General features: G+C 49.7%; 1 protein-coding gene across 2 annotated transcripts in view; it reads left to right on the forward strand.

Annotated features, from left to right (window-relative positions):
- The window catches only part of c1qtnf7 (C1q and TNF related 7), a 96,773-nt gene extending 80,893 nt beyond the window's left edge, over positions 1–15,880 (forward strand). For both annotated transcript variants that reach the window (XM_072496403.1, XM_072496402.1), the window contains exon 3: positions 14,003–15,880. In XM_072496403.1, the coding sequence (XP_072352504.1) occupies positions 14,003–14,631 (629 nt within the window). In that variant the 3' untranslated portion in view covers positions 14,632–15,880. The remainder of the gene's footprint in view (positions 1–14,002) is intronic.
- The last annotated feature ends 4,414 nt before the right edge of the window (positions 15,881–20,294 follow it).

Here is a 20,294-nt window from a genome sequence, read left to right on the forward strand (position 1 = left end):
GGATGGTGCCGTGGGACCATGAAAAAGACTTTCCGAGTTTACACACAACACTTAACGATAACACTAACGAACAAACATTCAACAAACATGGTGCAGGTTCCATCAGAAAGGACACCGTATCTCGCCATCGGTTCCTTTTTCTGCATCATCTGGACACCTCACTGCTCAATAGCAAACAGGGTGGCAAAGGGATTCTTTTGGTGGGAGTCAGACTCTAAGTCATCATCTTCTCCCAGTTGCCAAACTCTTGTCTGTAGTAACCGTGCTAAAGCTGCTTGGAGCGAATCGGGATCCATCTCATCATTCCGGATGAACCTGAACGAATTGTCTCGGTGCCAGAATCGTGTATCGAGGTTGGAGCTACTATGCTTCAATCTGTAATCGTCGGGTGGTGGGTCTGGGTCAGGGGCTTTGATATAAGTGATCTCAAATGGGTCGGTAGAATCATGCTCAGGTTCACTGGGAGTGGGGCCTGGTGCAGGGGTGTAGTCATATCGTGGTGTGCTGTGGCTGTCGTCGTTGTGATCGCTATCACTGTCGCTGTCGCTGCTGGTTGAGGGAAGGGAGAGACGGAGTCGTGCCTCTGAGGGTGGAGTTGAAGTCGTGTCTGAGGGCAGGCTGGAGTGGGTGGGGGAGGGTAGGAATACGTCATCAGTGGGCGGGGCGTGCTCGTCTGCTGCTGCGAGCAGGATGTGGTGTGTGTGGTTATTCTGTGAGCCATAAGCCTTGAGCTGGTTTACATGAAACCACGCAGACTTACCATTGGGATAGGTTATTTTATATACTGAGGGGCTGACTTTGTCCGAAATGGAATACGGTCCGGAAAATTTTGGGGAAAGGAATGAGCTGGGGTTGTAAAGGGAAAGCATAACTTGTTGCCCTACTGTAAACTTAGTGGCGTGTACTGTTTTGTCAAAACAGGCCTTGCTCTGTTTCTTCCTGGTTCCAAGTCTCACTGCTGCAGCAAGTTGGGCTGCCTTTATGTTCTGTACTAATTGTGTTACCGCATTTTCATGTGTGAGGACTGTAACTGCAGGGCTGGCCAAATCCAGTCCTAGTAAATACTCAGTGCCTTTCATGGGGCGTCCGGTCATGAGGGTGTGGGGGGTGTAACCTGTGGATGTAAATACTGTGTTTCTTAATAACATCGAAGCAAATGGGAGTACTGAATCCCAGGTGCTATTATTTTGCTGTACCATTTTCCTGAGGGTGGCTTTCAATGTCCTATTCATTCGTTCTACAATACCACTTGACTGGGGCTGGTATGCGATATGGAACTTTTGTGTGATTCCGAAAATCGTGAGGACGTTTTTCATTACATGTCCGGTGAAATGGGAGCCTTGGTCGGACTCTATACTGCGTGGGAGGCCCCATCTTGTAAAGATGTGGTGTATTAATATTTTAGCCGTCGTCTTGGCCGTATTAGTTCTTGACGGAAATGCTTCCACCCATTTTGTGAAGGTGCCTATGACCACCAACACATACTTGTGACCATTTCTGCATGGGGGTAGGGGTCCTATATAATCTATCTGGAGATTTGTCCAGGGTCCATTAACGGGGCGGGTATGGCTAAGTTGAGCCTTTTTAGCATATCTGTCCGGATTGTTCTGGGCATAGATTAAACAATTCTCTACATAGTGTGGGACATCGGTTTTTAAATCAGGCCACCAGCAAAGCGGTCTGAGGTGGGCTAGGGTGGGTTCAATTCCTTGGTGTCCATGTTTGTCATGGAACTGACAAATGATCTGGTTCTGTCCTGGCTGGGAACTATATAAATGCCATCCTTTAAAATCACCGTCGTGTGTGGTGATTCCGTTTTTAAACTTGTCGTATGGGGCTGGGAAGGTTCCCTTTAAAACTTCCCTGAGTTTCTCGTCCTCTTTCTGGGCCTTCGCTAAATCCTGAATGTTGGTCTGTGAGACCTGAACTGCGTGTACTGGGGTGCTTTCGGAGGGGGTTCCAGAAATAACCATGCCTGGAGCCTGCCTTCACTAGGGCGTCTGCTTTAACCTTTCCAGGGGGGAAGAACGGTGATGACTGCGAACCTTAATTATTGCGTATTTCCTATCCTTCGCTGTCTCTAAGATATGGCGGAGTAATGGGGCTGAGGGTAGAGGTTTACCGTAGAAACAAATCCTCTTGTTTCCCAGAGTGGTAGGAACTCTGTCAAACTATTTCAGACATACAAGCTGTCTGAATAGATGTCTGCTGTGGTCAGGAACGAGTCTGGTTGGTCTACAATATATGCAATTGCTGCCAGCTCTGCTGCCTGTGAGCCTAAGTGTCCTGGCAACTTCAAGGAAATTTCATCCTCTACAAATATACCGCAACCGGTAATTCTCTCTCCGTTTAAACTTTGGATGAGCCATCCACATAAATCCTTAGGGGTGCGCTCGTGTCTGTGGGCTGGGGTCTCTGGGCTGTACTACCTGTTTTCCTGGGGGGTGTTTTGGGAATAAATGGGCCTGTGTTGTGTTTAGTGGTGATGATCTCACATTCGTGAGGGGTGCCTGCAGACTGCAAATTATCGGCAAGGCATGTGTGGGTTTTGGTTCTCTTTACCGTGATGTCTCGTCCCTGCAAAAGAAGAGTCCAACGGGCTGCGCAGATTTGGCTGACTGTGCCATCTTTTAGTCGGCCATCTAACAATAGCTGTGTCGGGGTGTGTTCTGAGGATGGTGATGGGGTTGAGTCCTGTAATGTAGGCGAAGTATTGTACTGCCCAAAAAACTGCGAGCAGGTGCCTTTCACAGGCAGAAAATCCTTGCTCTACGGGGTCTAACACGCGTGAGGCGTATGCTACGGGGCGTAACTGGTCGTGGCGTTCCTGGAGGAGCACGGCCGAAAGGGTTCGGTCGGTGCTTGCTACCTCGATAGCGTACGGGGAATGTGGATCTGGGACCTATAGTGCGGGGGTTGTGCTGAGGGCTCTTTTTAAAGCGTCCACGGCATCTGTATGCTGTGGAAGCCATTCCCAAGGTGCCTGCTTCTTGAGAAGTTCGGAAAGGGGCACTGCTTTTCTGGCAAAACCGTCAATATGGTTTCGGCAGGAACCAACCAGTCCTAAAAATGACCGGAGGGCTGAGACATTGTGGGGAAGGGGCAATTTGACGATTGAGTCAATTCTCTTGTGCTCGATCTCGCGTTTACCATGAGTGATCACTGTACCCAAGTAAATCTGGGCCTTCTTGGGGTTGACTTTACAACCAATTTCTTTTAGGAGTGCTAGGAGTTCGGCGAGAAGCAAAACGTGCTCTCCCTTTATGTCTCTCTGTAGTAACAAGTCGTCGACATACTGGACCAGACAATCGGGGCGGAAATATTTTGCTAATCCATTTGGCAGCTGTCGGTGGAAAATGGAGGGGGAGTAGTGGAAGCCTTGTGGAAGGCACGTCCACGTGTATTGTTGCCCTTGGAATGTAAAGGCGAATTTGTACTGGCACGCTTTAGCCAATGGAATGGACCAGAAGCCATTACTAATGTCCAAAACCGAAAAAAATTTGACTGGAGACCCTGTTTGAGCATGGTCTCAGGACTCGTGGCTATGTTGGGGGCTGCTGCTGGGGTTACTTTGTTCAGTTCCCGGTAATCAATGGTCTGTCGCCATGATCCATCCGGTTTCCTGACGGGCCAAATCAGTGCATTGTTTGTGGAGGCTACTGATCTGAGTACGCCTTGATCCAACAAACTCTCTAATACTTTGGAGATTTCTCCCTCTGCTTCCTGGGGAAATCCGTACTGCTTCTGGGGTTTAGGGTCGGGACCTGTAATGTTCACAAAGCCAGTCAAATTGCCACAGTCGTGCTTGTGCTGTGCAAATGCTGCTTTATGTTCCTGCAGGATTGCCCTAACCTGTTTGTCTGCACTAATGGCTCGAGGGTCGAACCAGAAGTCTCCTACTGAGCTAATCCTATTTACGTATTCTCCTACTGTGAGCGTGGCGGGGGCTTGTGCTGCCTTTGCCATTTTCCATACACACTTGTTCACTGGGTCGAAAGAAAGGTTATGGGAGCTCATGAAGTCGATCCCAAGGATATGTTCTGCTGTCTGGGGCAGATCAACTAAAACTACGGGGTGCTTGGTTGCGATGTTCCCTATCTGTATTGCTATAGGGGCTGTGATGTGTCCCTGTTGTAAATGGCCTGTAAAGCTGCTGAGTGTGATGGTGTCTGTTGTGGGCCACGTGTCTCTCTGAAACATCGTGGAGGAATTGAGTGTGCTGCGGGACCCTCCTGTGTCCCAAAGAAATTCCATGGGTTGTCCCCGAACTTTGCCTGCCACTACCGGACTTGTCCCAAAGGGTGTCGCAGACCCAAGTTGGGGAGCCCGAACACCATCAGTCGGGGCCGTTCATGTCTGTACTCTCTGAACGGGCGCTAACGCTATGGATCGGCTTTGCCCTATTCTTGTTTAGGGTGCCTGTTGGTTTCTCTGCTGCTTCTGGGGCGCGTTGCACTCTCGTGCAAAGTGTCCTAGCTGTCCACAATTATAACATTCCTGAGCTTTGGGCTGGGGTTGGCTGTTCCTGCCCTCATTTACCCATGCGGGGTTCTGGTGCGCTTTAACTGGGTTCATTTCTACCTGCTCTTCATCGGGTGTTACAAATGCGGTTTTGCCTGCAATTGATTGCTCCCAAGCGCGGGACAATCTCTTCAAAACCCATTTTTCATTGTGGGCCTCATCTGAGGGGTCATAATTTGCGCAAGCTTTTCGTCCTGCTTCTGTGGCTTGGGAGACTAGAATTCGGGTCCAGTTGGCCATATTATCTGGGGACAAATGGGCGCAGGCGAACTCTCCAAAAACTGTGGTAAAGTGAATCCACAAATGAGCAGCAAACGCTTTTGGGTGCTCTGTCTTCTTTTGCCTACACTTATTTAGGCCTTCTACGGGGTCTCCTCTGTTAAAGCCGATCGCATCAAGGATCGCTGTGTGCATCTCTTGGAGTGTGCCTCCTCCTACATTCTGTGGGTCGGGAAGGGCTGCTACGACTGAAGGGTCGAGGCTTAAAACTGTGAGCTTCACTTGCTCCTTTTCATCCAGGCCGTACATGGTTGCCTGTTGTCTGACTTTCGTGAAAAATTGGTGGGGGTCTGAAGTGGGAAGGAACGGTGTAATTTTTCCACATGTGTCCCGTGATTGGGTCGCAGTTAACGGGGTTGTGTAAAGGAAGTCTGCTTCTCCTTCTCCTGCGGCCCTGCGGTGTGTGGTCACAGGATTCATGGGGGTGTATTCTGCCTGTTCGGTTGTGGGTTGGGGCGCTTTTCTTTTCTGGGGTTTTTCCTGCGTACATGTCCCATGTACGTATCTATGGGCAGTCTCGTTCAATTCCTGCCAATCGGGGCCGTTTTCTTGATCTAATTGGGGTCCGAATGTACTCTGAAAGCCATTTTGCACGGACAGCAGCGATTGCAATTCTGCAATTTGCTTCCTGCACTTTGCATGGTCTACGGAGCTCTGCCTTTGTTCCATTGTGGAAGTATGGAGTGCTCGTAGGGCTGCTTTTAAATCATTGCACTGCTTCTGCAATTTCTCAACTTGCTGTTCTGTTTCTTGTCTTACCAAGACCGCACGTTGCGTGTCCTGGTAGGCCTTATCGTATTGTGCCTGAAAGCTGTTCAAATGCGCGAGACAAGACTGATGTACCCGCTTGACATCATCCACCTCTCTGTCCCTTGCTGCTAACTGCTCTTTCAGATCTCGATTCCCTTTCTCTACCTCACTCACGTCTACCTCACTGGTTCTGTCTCTCTCCTCTATCTCTACGGAGCGTCCTAACGACCTCCTCTGTGCGTCGTAATTGTGTCAAACAGGACACAATTGCCATCGGCTTGCGAGCTTTCCCTAAGCTCTTCTTGTGGATCTCTGACAGGTTCTCCCACCAAGTATGTCCTATACTCCCGGGTCCTGCTTCCTCATTATCACAGAATTCACTCCAAAGGGGCCATCCTTTCCCTTTGAGATATTTCCTGATCTCTTCTTCCCAAACGGGACACTGTCCTACTCTACTGGTCGCTGCGACCTCGAATTCCTGGGGGTTCATAAGGCGTTCCATTGCCTTCATTGCCATTCTCTCTGCTAGGATCTCTACCGACTTTGGAACAGGGGGTGATAAAGCGGTGATGTAAACACGGGTACGGCTTACGCTAATTTCCAGCCTATAAAACTCCCGACAGTTTTTCGCAACAAAATCTCTCAGATTTACCGTATATCCCTGTTAGTACGCATGCATTAACACACTTCCGAATCTCAGAGGCTTGATCAGTACTGTTTCGACGCTTGTGGTTTTTCTTTCTGTTCCCAATTGGATTCTCAATTCAAATTTTGGGTTCTCTCGGAGTGGTTAGGCCACTTCTAAATCGAGTCCCGTCAGATGTTGCCACTAAATGTTGCTAACTTTTGGTTGGTTCTTAATTTGGGTCTAATTAATCATGTTTGCTCAAGCGTCGCCAGGTATCTTTCAACACCGCCACAAGGTTCAAACCGAATACTGATCAATGACTCGATACACCAGTTAGTAAGTTCAAAAGCAATGCTCATTTATTTACACACAGTCAAATCTACTCATGCATAAACTCTACAAACTAAACTACCACTATTACTAAAGCCTATACTTAGCTTCGGGCGCCCACTCAGTCAGAGGAACAATGGCCGTTGCTCGGTTCTGAGGCTGCTGGGCTGAGCTGTTTACAGGGTAGCAACTAGGAGCATCTATCTCGTAGCATGCATTGACTTGGAACTTACTTGGTCTGCTGCAGCTGCTAGGCTGGTCTCTCTCTTCGCTGAGGAGAGCGTTCTCCCTTGGGGGATACCTTTTATATTCAAAAGGGCCTTGCGCTTATTTGGGCGGGTCTTGAACTTGGCCTCAACTAATTGGGTCTTTCCCAATCATCGGTATCGATTTTCCTCCAATAGAGGGGTGGTTCCCTGATCGCTGGGCATGTCCTGGTGACTGTTAGTCTGCTTTGTCTTAGCTTCTTCTGGCGCCAGGGAGTCTGTCCTAACATTGTGTATCTAAATGTTTCCCTTTTGTCCCCGGAGATGGCTCATTAGTATGTAGATTGTTTGGTGGTTTCTGTCCTGTCTGAGCGTTTAAGGTTCTAATCAACAGACGAGCTTGCACCTGCTTGTTTCTTAACATTGTCCAATTTTCCCTGCATTCTTTGCAAGTGTCCATTTTGTAATCGGGACGTGGCCATCCCAGATGGCTACAACCTGCACATCTTTGGACTGTGGGAGGAAACCGGAGCACCCGGAGGAAACCCACGCAGACACAGGGAGAATGTGCAGACTCCGCACATTCAGTGACCCAGCGGAGAATCGAACCTGGGATCCTGGTGCTGTGAAGCCACAGTGCTATCCACTTGTGCTACCGTGCTGCCTGAGCAGTAACACAAGCTCCAACTATTTTTATAGGAACAAGTTATTGCAGATAGAATACATTCGGTTTCTTACTTCCTGTAATTGTTTTAAATGGAAAAAGGTGTGCCTTTTCTTACCTTTGGAGTGTGCATTCCAATTAAATAATTCAGCAGCAAGCTTGTGAGTTCAAAATTAAAAGGTATTTATTCTCACACAGCATAAATTAACACAATGTCTCACACATGCATGAACACAGTTTGGATACAGATAAAGATAGTGCAGTTTTACCGATTACAATTTATTCAGTCTCCAATTTCTGATTTCCTGTCTTCCACTTGGCTCCCAGAGAGCGAGGATAAAGACATTTTCTGCTGCAGAGGATTCTGCTGAGGTCTTTGATGAGACAATGTACAGGAAAAGGCTGATAGGAGTATGCACAATGGAATGCTTGGCACATTGGCAAGCCTGCCAAAGAGCCTCCTGTCACTGTTAAGGAACGCAGAGGTATCCGATTCCAACTTTGCACAGGGCTTTGTGCAGAACTTGGAGCCCATCCTTTCCCTGGTGGAAGTGGTGGCCAACTCCATAACAGCACTTGTGGACCCAACTGTGGTGCAGTACCTAATGGCTGATATCCCAGCTTCCATTGCAGCACAGGCGGAAAGCATGCTGCATCCGTTGGCTCAGACTGAGATCATAATAATAATAATTGTTGTTATTGTCACAAGTGGGCTTATATTAACACTGCTATGAAGTTACTGTGAAAAGCCCCTAGTCGCCACATTCCGGTGCCTGTTCGGGTACACAGGGGGAGAATTCAGAATGTCCAAATTACCTAATAAGCACGTCTTTCAAGACTTGTGGGAGGAAACCGGAGCACCCGGAGGAAACCCACGCAGACACAGGGAGCACGTGCAGACTCCGCACAGACAGTGACACAAGCGGGAATCAAACCTAGGACCCTGGCGCTGTGAAGTATCTATTGTTTCACGTACATCCAGCTTGATGGGTGGATTTTTCAGCCCCCCTGCTGGGCATGGGTTTTGGCGGGGGAGGCATGTAAAATATGATGGGTGTCTAGCCCATCACCTTCCTGCCCACCCCCGGCCAGCTTACCATAAAATGGTAGGCAAACAGATGCCAGAACCTGGCTGCCAGATTCCATTTTTAAAATAATTAACAGACAACGGGATTTGTTAACAAGCCAAATGATGTGGATTTTGCGCTACCCACATCATAATACAGTTAGCATGGGTGGGAGAGAGTGAGAACCCTTTTTTAAGGCAACTGCTTGAAAAGCAGGGAGGAAGGGAGTTGCATCTTTTGAGAGGTGCCCTGTCCTGTGAACATGAGGAGCATCCCCCGTGACACAAGCATCCCCCCCCCATCTACTTTGTGCCTTCCTTCCTGACCTCCAAAACCTGTCCTCTCTGTGGTGAATGTATTACTGCTACCATTCACCATTGTATTGCATTACATTGTATTGTACTATGTTGATACCCTTGTAGGCTCCGCCTATGGCTCCGCCCCCTCGGAGGAGGTATATAGATCTGCAGCCTGTAGGCGGCACTCAGTACAGAGCAGTCGCAGGCAGGCACAGATCTAGCTGATTAAAACCACTGGTCACTTCAACTCTTCGTCTCATGTGAATTGATGGTTGCATAAATTTAATCAGCTAAGATGTCGCTATGGAAGCCGCCCTCAAACCTGATCGACTGGAACTCGACCCACAGGCAGCTGAAGCCAAAGGAATCTTTTTGCACTGGCTCCGCTGTCTTGAGGCCTACCTCACCGCCCCCTCCTCGCCCGCCGTCACAGAGGCACAGAAACTGAGTCTCCTCCATGCCCGGTTGAGCCACCGAATCTCCGTATTTATCGAGGAAGCGACCACGTACGCAGACGCGGTCGCGATCCTGAAAAGACACTACATGAGGCCAGTGAACGAAGTGTTCGCGCGGTATCTCCTCACCACTCATCGTCAATGCCCCGGGGAATCGCTGGAGGAATACCTACCCGACCTGAGGGTACTCGCTCGAAACTGCAATTACAAGGACGTCACGGCCTCGCAGCATATGGAACTCGCCATCCGGGACATCTATGTGGCTGGAGTCCGGTCCAACTATGTCAGACAGCGCCTGCTCGAAAAAGGCACCCTCGACCTAGAAGAGACGGTAAAACTATCCACCTCCTTAGAAGTAGCTTTCCAGAGCCTCAATGCTTTCCCCTCTGACCACGCGATTCCCTCGTGGACACTCAACCAGAGGGTGTCCCAGGCCTGTGCCGCGCAGCTGCCCGCCCAACCCGGGGGGACTGCCCTGCTAGTTCTGCGGCCAGAACCAGCACCTCAGGCAACGCTGCCCGGCTCGGAACGCGACCTGTAGCGACTGCGGCAAGAAAGGACACTTTGCCAAAGTCTGCCTGGCCCGACTCAAAGCTCCTAAATCGCAGGCCCGAATCACAGACTCACAGACCCGTAGACCCCGTAGCGTGGCTGTGTGCCTGCCGGTACCGCCCCCTTCTGACGTGTCATCCGCCTCGTGCTACGCGTGGGGGCCGCCATCTACAGCCCAGCCCGCCATGTGCGACTCATGGGGGCCGCCACCTTGGCCGCCATCTTCAACACCGCCCGACATGTGCGACCAACGGGGGCCGCCATCTTGGACCACGCCGCTCCCACCAACCACGCCGGCTATCCGCAGCTCGGCGCTGTCACACTCGACCAGTCAGGAACTCGATGATGACCTTCCGGGTCAATGGGCATGAAACGCCCTGTCTGTTTGACTCTGGGAGCACGGAGAGCTTCATACACCCAGACACGGTAAGGCGCTGTTCTCTCCAGATTTCCCCCGCATCCCAAACAATCTCCCTCGCTTCCGGATCACATTTAGTGCAGATAAGGGGGTGTCGCGAACCTTGCGATACAGGGCGCCGAGTTCGCCGATTTTAAACTATATGTCCTCCCCCATCTCTGCGCTCCTCTCCTGTTAGGACTGGACTTCTTTGGACCGAGGGAGGAAACCGGAGCACCCGGAGGAAATCCACGCACACATGGGGAGGATGTGCAGACTCCGCACAGACTGTGACCCAAGCCGGAATCGAACCTGGGACCCTGGAGCTGTGAAGCAATTGTGCTATCCACAGTGCTACCGAGCTGCCCTGGTGAATCCCCAGATTCACATGATGAATCAGACTGCACACTACCGAGTTTTCTCCACAAAAGATCTGAAGTCCGCATAACCCCAGCTCCCGATCCGCCCGGAAGAACGCCACTGCACTGCCTTTGAGGCAGACGGCTGCCTCTTCCACTTCCTCAGGGTTCCCTTCGGCGTCACCAAAGGGGTCTCGGTCTTCCAAAGAACGATGGACCGAATGGTGGACCAGTACGAGCTGGGGGCCACGTTTCCGTACTTGGATAAAGTCACCATCTGCAGCCTTGATCAGCAGGACCTTTAGAAGTTCCTCCAAGCCGCCCAAGCCCTCAATCTCACCTACAAAAGGGAGAAATGCGTTTTCCGCACAACCCGACTAGCCATCCTCGGCTATGTCGTGGAAAACGGAGTCCTAGGGCCCGACCCCGACCGCATGGGCCCCCTCCTGCAACTCCCCCTCCCCCTCTGCCCCAAGGCCCTGAAAAGATGCCTCGGGTTATTTTCATACTATGCCCAGTGGGTCCCCAACTATGCGGACAAAGCCTGCCCACTTATCAAAGACACCATCTTTCTCCTGACGACTGAGGTCCACCTGGCCTTCAGCTGCATCAAGGCAGACATTACCAAAGCCGCGATGCACGCGGTGGACAAGTCCATCTCCTTCCAGGTGGAGAGCGACACGTCAGATGTCGCCCTGTCTGCTACCCTTAACCAGGCAGGCAGGCCCATGGCCTTTTTGTCCCGTACCCTCAACGCCTCCAAGACTCCAAACTCCTCAGTCAAAAATGAAGCTCAAGCCATTGTGGAAGTTGTGCGGCATTGGAAGCACTACCTGGCTGGTAGGAGGTTCACCCTCGTCACCGACCAACGATCGGTAGCCTTTATGTTCAACAACACATAGCGGGGCAAGATCAAGAATGATAAAATCTTGAGATGGAGAATCGAACACTCCACCTATAGTTAAGGTATTGTGTATCGGCCGGGGAAGCTCAATGAGCCCCCAGATGCCCTGTCGCGCAGCACATGCGCCAGCGCGCAAGATGACCCACTCCGGGCCATCCACAATGACCTCTGTCACCCGGGGGTCACCTGGCTTCTCCACTTCATCAAAGCCCACAACCTGCCCTACTCCACCGAGGAGGTCAGGGCCTTGACCAGGGACTGCCAAGTCTGCGCGGAGTGTAAGCCGCACTTCTGTCGGCCAGACAAGGCCCACCTGCTGAAGGCCTCCCGCCCCTTTGAACGCCTCAGCATTGATTTCAAAGGGCCCCTCCCCTCCACTGACCGCAACAAATATTTTCTTAACGTCGTTGACGAGTACTCCCGTTTCCCCTTTGCCATCCCAAGCATAGCATCTCCACCCAGTTCTGTTTCCCCACTTACGTCCACAGTGACCGGGGCTCCTCGTTTATGAGCGATGAACTGCGTCAGAACCTGCTCGGTAAGGGTATTGCCTCGAGCAGGACTACCAGATACAACCCCCGGGGAAACGGACAGGTGGAGAGGGAGAACGCGACGGTATGGAAAGCCGTCCTTCTGGCTCTACGGTCTAGAAGTCTCCCAGTTTCCCGCTGGCAGGGGGTCCTCCCCGACGCGCTCCACTCAATTAGGTTGCTCCTCTGCACAGCCACGAATGAGACCCCTCATGACTGCCTATTTGTCTTCCCCAGGAAATCCACCTCCGGGGTCTCGCTTCCGTCCTGGCTGACAACACCGGGGCCTGTCCTCCTCCAAAAGAACGTGAGGAGGCATAAGTCCGACCCCCTGGTCGAGAAGGTCCAGCTCCTTCACGCCAACCCTCAGTATGCCTACGTGGCGCACCATGACGGCCGACAAGATACAGTCTCCCTCCGGGATCTGGCACCCGCCGGTTCCCCTGCGTCCATCACCAGGCAGATCTTCCAGTGAGGGGCAGAGGTCCCATTGTGAGCTTATTCATGCTACACACCCAGTATGTTATTTCTGGAGTTTGGCCATTTTCTAATTCAGTCGGTTTGAAACTGACTTTTATAATAGGGGAGGGGCGGCTAGAATGCCACCCTCTTCCCCGTTCCCCCAGTAAAATTGAATCCTGTATCACACAGACTCTGGATAAAGTAAAAACCAAAATATTCTTCGATCCCATAGGCTCTTAGCTTTGCTGTCAGTCTCCCATGTGGACCTTGTCAAAAGCCTTGCTAAAGTCCAAGTAGTCTACGTCAAATGCATTTCCCTCATCTACACACCTGGTCACCTCTTTGGAAAATTCAATCAAGTTGGTCAAACGTGACCTCCCCTTAACAAAACCATGTTGATAGGTCTTGATTAATCCCTGCCTCTCCAAATGCAGGTTAATTCTGTCTCTTGGTATTGCTTCCCACCACTGAGATTAGACTGACTGGTCTGTAGTTTCATGTTTCATCTCTTTTTGAATAAAAGTACCCCACTGGCCAGAGAGGAATTGAAAATTATTGCCAGTGCCACTGCTTTTTCCTTCCTTGCCTCACTCAGCAGCCTGGGAGACATTTCATTAAATAGTCAAAAGTACCTCAGATGAAAGTTGAATGATAATATCGTTAAATTCCCTCATGCTGCTGAATATAAGTCATTGCTTTATTTACACCTATGAAGGAGCTCTCTGTATTTTACACAAGGAGATAAGAGTTACATTTGACAGAGCATCATTTGGATAACGTAGATGTGGAGTAGATGCTTCCTCTTGTGGGGCATTCAAAAATGAGAGGTCATAACCTTAGATTTAGAGGTAGCAAATGTAAAACAGATTTGAGGAGAAACTACTTCTCCCAAAGGGCTGTGAATCTGTGGAATTTGCTACCCCAGAGTATGGTGGATGCTGGGAGAGTGAGTAAATTTAAGGAGGAGTTAGACAGATTTTTAATTAGTAATGGGTTGAAGGGTTATGGAAAATGGGCAGGACAGTGGAGTTGAGGCCAGGATGGGATCAGCCATGATCACATTGACCGTGTTTAGGCTCGGGAGGCTAAATTGCCTACTCTCGCTCTTAGGTCATGTGTTCTGGGGAGTAGATGCTCTGGCTGATTTCACAATCCAGCTCTTGGTCTGCAGCATTGTCGCTAACAGACGAGGAACATATCAGCCATGATAGAATGGTGGAGCAGACTCGATGGGCCGAATGGCCTAATCATGCTCCTTTATCTTATGAATATGAACTTATGCTCCTCCTGAAATACATGAAAGCTGCAAGAGTAAAAGGTTTGACACACTATAATAAAACATTACATTTTGGACTAGTCACAGTAACTTCATTGCAGTGTTAATGTAAGCCTACTTGTGACAATAAAGATTATTATTATTATTATTACGAGTGGGAATAAATAGATGAACAAACAGAAAGGAAATTAATTAATTTTAATTTGGGTTGATGTTTGTTGTGTAGGAATTCCACACCAAATGTTTGATGATAGATTGCAAGGTCTGAATGCAAACTATTTCAAATTTACCATCGTAACTTTAATCTTTGTGATTTATCCCAGGAATCAGGGGCAAAAACGGACAAGGAGGAGATGTGGGCCATAAAGGTGATAAAGGGCCAATTGGTAAAGCAGGACTCAGAGGACAGAATGGCCTAAAAGGAAAATTAGGACTACAAGGAACTATTGGACCTAAAGGAAATCAAGGACAAAAAGGAGACCCTGGACCATCAGGTGTTTGTAAATGTGGGAGTTTAGTGCTCAAATCTGCCTTTTCTGTTGGTATAACTACCAGTTACCCTGCAGAAAAAACGCCCATTATATTTAATAAAATCCTTTTCAATGAGGGTGGTCATTACATCTCTTCCTCTGGAAAGTTTATATGTGCCATTCCAGGGGTTTATTACTTTTCCTATGACATTACATTGGCAAATAAACATGTTGCAATTGCACTGGTGCACAACGGTGACTATCGTATAAAAACCTTTGATGCCAATACAGGAAACCATGATGTAGCTTCAGGATCTACAGTCATGTACCTGCAGCCAGAAGATGAAGTGTGGCTGGAGATCTTTGATAATGAACAAAATGGTCTGTTTTCTGATCCAAACTGGACTGACAGTTTATTTTCTGGGTTTTTACTTTATCCTGATACCGATTATCTGGATGCATTGGCAGAAGATGAACTATAGTATGATGAGGTCCAAATATTGATTCCAAAGGTTTTTGTAAAGATGCCTTACAACCTTTGATGGTAATTTGCGTTTGTAGAAATTACGTGCATAAGACCATAAGACATAGGAGCGGAAGTAAGGCCATTCGGCCCATCGAGTCCACTCCACCATTCAATCATGGCTGATTTTCTTCTTCTCACTGATGACTCTACCTAGGAATCAGTTCAGAATTTGATCATCTCATAACACCTGCCCCTGGATTCATTTTAATCTGGTTGAATTTACTGATATAATTCGGAGCGATGTATCTGCGAGCAACTTTGATGATGACCTTTCGCAAATCCAGCACAAGTGTATTGGATATATGAGCATGGGCTCCAGTACTGAACAGTTCAGACCTTTTCAAAGACATTGCTAATGCCACTGATGTGATGGTTCCAATTCAGAATCTAACCCTTCTATCGCAAGTGGAAACCACGTTTTACACATTCTGACTGATATTGTTTAAATTAAAAGTTATATTTTTTTTGAAGAAAGTCAACTTCACCCTAATAGTACACTTGGAGAAGCTGAAAGGTTATTCTATCACTGTGAATGTTTGGCTTACATCTAATTTAGCAAACCTGTTGGTGACTGAAAATGCATATATTTCTCTTCTAAAATATGAAGTTATACCATGAGCTTCTCTTCTCTGAACAGATTGTACCGTGAATTCTTTCCATTATTAGTTATTTTGCAATGGAATTGCATATTTTCTGCAATTCCTCAATTGTGACACTTTTTATTCATATATAGTTACATAATTAAACGTCTGATAAAAGCAAGACCATGGAAAAGTCAGCAACTGGGCTTTCTTCCATATGTGACAAGCATATTTGCTGAACTAAAGATGCACCAGGCCATAAGATGTATCAGAACTTTCAAAAGTAAATCCAGGGAAAAATATGTCAGTACTTACAGGTAATAATATTAACCTATTCATTGCAGAACCCAAAAAAACAATGCAGCATGAACTTTAACTATGGGTATTAACTTTTAATAAAAGTGGTTGGGATGGAAGATTCAGATAGAGGGATATTTAAAAATCCAAAGAAAAAGTTGAGACGCAGAGAGATTTGGGAAAAGACAGATTGGGATAGGAAAGATGGGAGCGTTTAACAGTCATTGTGGGCGGGATTCTCCTTTCACGGGACTAAGTCTCCACGCCGGCGGGAAAACCGGTACGAACCACTCCTGGGACAACAGCCCCCGAAGGTGCGGAATTCTCCGCAATTTCAGGGTCTTGGTGCACGGCGAAGGGGTTGGCACCGCGCCAGCTGGTGTCGAATGGACTGCGTGAGTCCGCACATGCGCCAAAGGACCTGCGTGATCCCGCGCATGCGTGGAACAGCCGGCGTATTCTGCCGCATGCGTAGGGGGATTTCTTCTCTGCGCCGGCCATTGCGGAGCCCTACAAGGGCCGACGCGGAAGGAAGGAGTGCCCCCACAGCACAGGCCCGTCGACCCGGCGAGGGGGGGGGGGGGTCGGAGAATCCCGCTGAGTGTATCAGGGAATATGGGGCGAGATTCTCCGACCCCCCACCGGAATTCGCCGCCACCGGATATTCGGCGGGGGCGGGAATCACGCCGCGCCGGTTGGCGGGCCCCCCTGCGCGATTCTCCGGCCTGGATGGGCCGAAGTCCCGCTGCTAAAATGCCTGTCCCGCCGGGGTAGATTAAACCACCTACCTTACCGGCGGGGCAAGGCGGCGCGGGCGGGCTCCGGGGTCCTGGGGGGGGGCGCTGCTGACGTCATCCCTGCGCATGCGCAGAGGGGGGTGTCACTTTTGCATCGGCCCTCGCGGAGGCTGTGGGCGAGGCGGAAGGAATAGAGTGCGGATCAGTGGGCCCGGATCGCGGGCCAGGCCACCGTGGGGGCACCCCTGGGGCCAGATCGCCCCGCGCCCCCCACCAGCACCCCGGAGCCCACCGGCCCCGCCAGTCCTGCCGGGAAGGTAGGTGGTTTGATTCACGCCGGTGGGACTGGCGTGACAGCAGCGGGACTTTGGCCCATCGCAGGCCAGAGAATCGCTGGGGGGGAGGGGGGGCCCGCTGACCGGCGCGGCGCGATTCCCACCCCTGACAAATTTTCGGTGCCGGAGAATTCGGCGGCCGGCGTGTCGGGATTCACGCCACCCCCCCGCCGATGCTCTGACCCAGCGAGGGCTCGGAGAATCCCGCCCATGGTTACAAGATGGTCAATAAATAAGGTACACAACATTTCAAAAAGGATCGGTGGTGGGGCCCCAGCTGTTTATAATCTATATGAATAACATGAACAAAGAGACTGAGAGTCACATATCTAGGTTTGCTGATGATACAAAGCTAGGTGGGAATGCAAGCTGTGGAAAGGACACAAAGAGGCTGCAAAGAAATATAGACAGATTAAGTGAGTGATCAGCAAGTTGGCAAGTGAAGTATGATGTAGGGAAGTGTGATGTTATTCACTTTGGTAATAAGAATAGAAAAGTGGAATAATTGTTAAATGTGTAGAAATGATAAATATTGATGTTCAGTGGAGCTTGGGTGCACTCTTATGAGGAACATGGAAAATTAGCATTTCGGCACTGCAAGCAATTCGGAAGCCAAATGGCATGTTGGCCTTTATTGCAAGGAGATTGAAAGGCATCCATTGGGTACTACAAACTATCGGCAACAGCAAAATTGTATTCAACACAATCTGTAACCTCATGCCACAATATACGCTTAACTCTACCGTGATCATCAGGTCAGGGCACCAACCCTTGTTCAGTGAAGTGTGCAGGAGAACATGCAAGTAGCAGCACCAGGCATACCTAAAATGATGTGCTAATCTGGTGAAACTACAACACGGGACTAAACATAGAAACAATAGGATATAGGAGCAGAAGTAGGACATTCAGCCCTTTGAGCCTGCTCTGCCATTCATTATGATCATGGCTGATCATCCAGCTCAGTAACCTGTTCCCACTGCACCCCCCCCCCTCCCCCCCCCCCCATATCTTGAATAGAATCATAGAATCCCGACAGTGCAGAAGGAGTCCATTCAAGTCTGTACCGATCCTTGGAAAGAGCACGCTATCAAGGCTCACACCCCCACCTTATCCCCATAACCCAGTAAATCCACCTAACCTTTTGGACACTAAGTGGCAATTTAACATGGCCAATCCACCTAACCTGCACATTTAGACTGTGGGAGGAAATCGGAGCACCTGGAGGAAACCCACGCGGACACGGAGAAAAAGTACAAACTCCACACTGTCACCCGAGGCCGAAATTGAACCCGGGTTCCTGGCACTGAGAGGCAGCAATGCTAACCAACTATGCTGCCCCTTTAATCCCTTTAGCCTCAAGAGCTATATCTAACTCCTTCTTGAAAACCTATGTTTTGGCTGTCAACAGCTTTATGTGGTAGAGAATTCCATAGGCTTACCACTCTGTGGGTAATGAAATTTCTCCTCATCCTCAGTCCTAAATGGTCTATCCCGTTTCCTCAGACTGCGACCTGTGGTTCGGGGCTCCCCTGCCATCCGGAACATCTTTCCTACATCTACCCTGTCTAGTCCTATTAGAAATTTATAGGTTTCTATGAGATCCCTCCCTAGCAAGAACATCCTTCCTAGTACTTGCATTCCGAAGCAGCATGCAATTAACAGAGCTAAATCGTACCACAATCAATGGATCAGATTGAACTTCTGCCACATCCAGTTGGGAATCGTGGTGGGCAATTAAATAATAAATTGCTGAAAAGGGCACCACAAACCTCTCAGATCTCAAGGATGGAGGACCTATCATGTAAGGGCAGAAGGCAAGCGTGAAGCATTTGCAATCATCTTCAGCCAGAAGTGTTGAGTGTATGATCCATCTCAGCCTCCACCTGACGTTCCCATTGTCATTGTTGCCAGGTTTCATTACACCTGACATAAAGAAACAGTTGAATACAGCAAAAGCTACGAGCCCTGACAACCTCCTATACTGCAGAACTAGGCTCACCCCTATCCAAGCTGTTCCAGGACAACTACAACACTGACATCAATTCAACAACGTGGAAAATTGTCCAATTATGCCCTGACTATAAAATGCAAGCCAAAACCAATCCAGCCAATTACCGCACAATTCATTGACTCTCAATCGTCATCAAAACGATGGAAAATATTGTTGACAGTGCCACCAAGTGGCACTTACTCAGAATTAACCTGCTAAATTCAGGTTTCACCAGAACCACTTGACTCCTGGCCTCATTGTATCTTTGACCCAACCATGAGCAAAAGAGCTGAATACCAGAGGTGAACCTTAGTAAAATAAAATTAATGTGAACCAGGGGGAAAACTCTCCAATGGTTGGACTCATGGGTGGGATTCTCTGATCCCACGACGGATCGGAGAATCGCCGGGGTGGGGGGGGGTGCGAATCCCGCGATGCCGCTCCGACGCCGGGACACCGATTGTCCGGCGACTGGAGAATCGGCAGCAATGGCGCTGGTGCGGTTGCCACAGTGCCAGTCGGGGGCCGCTGAACGCGGCTCACCTGGTGATTCCCCGCGCTCGATGAGCCGTGTGCCCGCCGAGTTCGGCCGAGTCCCGCCGGCGTCGTTCGCGCGTGGTCCGACCCGGCAGGACCTCGATGTTACGGCTGCGGGGGCCATCCTGGTGGGGGGGGGGGGATCCGACTCTGGGGGGGTCTCCACGGTGGCCAGGCCCGCGATCGGGGGCTACCAATCGGCAGGTGGGCTAATTCTGGGGGAGGAAGCCTATGTTCCTCCGCGTCAGGCCCCTGTAGGGCTCCACCATGTTACGTGGGGGCCGGCGCGGAGATGGCAATCCACGCGCATGCACAGACCCACGCTGGCCATGACCCACATGCGCGGACCCACGCCGGCCGTGCTGCGGCACGTGTCGGCAGCTGGCACTGCGTGAAGCGCTCCAGTGCCGTGCTGGCCCCATGTGGCTTGGGGGTTTGCTGCTCCTAGCGGCCAGATGACCCCATCATAAAACAATCCGGCGTTTATGATGGCGTCAACACTTAGCCCCATTATTGGAGAATCCCGCCCACATCTCACAGAGAGGAAGGTAGTGTCCTTGTTCAGGGCCAAACATCTCAGACGCTGGACACTGTTGCAGTAGTTTATCAGTGTAGTTTCCTCAACCAAACCACCTTCAGCTGCTTTATCAATGGCCTTCTGTCTATCATAATGTCAGAAATGGGGATGTTCGATGATGATTTCACAATGTTCAGGACTATTCACAAGTCCTGAGTTACAGAAGCAGTCTGTGACTACATGCAGCAAGATCTAGACAACATTCAGGATTGGGAAAATAACATTCATGTCACACAAATGGCAGGCAATTATCCTCTCCAATGCAGGAGAGTCTAACTATACTCCCTTGACATTCAACAGAAGTTTAATTGTCAATCACCTGATATCAACTGGACCAGCCGTATGAATATGTGGTGACCATCTACAAGATGCGCTGCAGCAACTCACCAAGGTTCCTTAGGCAGCACCTTGCAAACCCACGACACTACCATCGAGGCAGACAAGAGCAGTAGATACTTGGGAACACCACCACCTCCAAGTAACTCAGCAACCGGACTTGGAAATATATCACTGTTCCTTCACTGTTGCTAGATCAAAATCCCAGAATTCCCTCCCTAACAGCATC

This window comes from Scyliorhinus torazame, chromosome 3, assembly GCF_047496885.1.
Source record: "Scyliorhinus torazame isolate Kashiwa2021f chromosome 3, sScyTor2.1, whole genome shotgun sequence".
Lineage (NCBI taxonomy): Eukaryota > Metazoa > Chordata > Chondrichthyes > Carcharhiniformes > Scyliorhinidae > Scyliorhinus > Scyliorhinus torazame.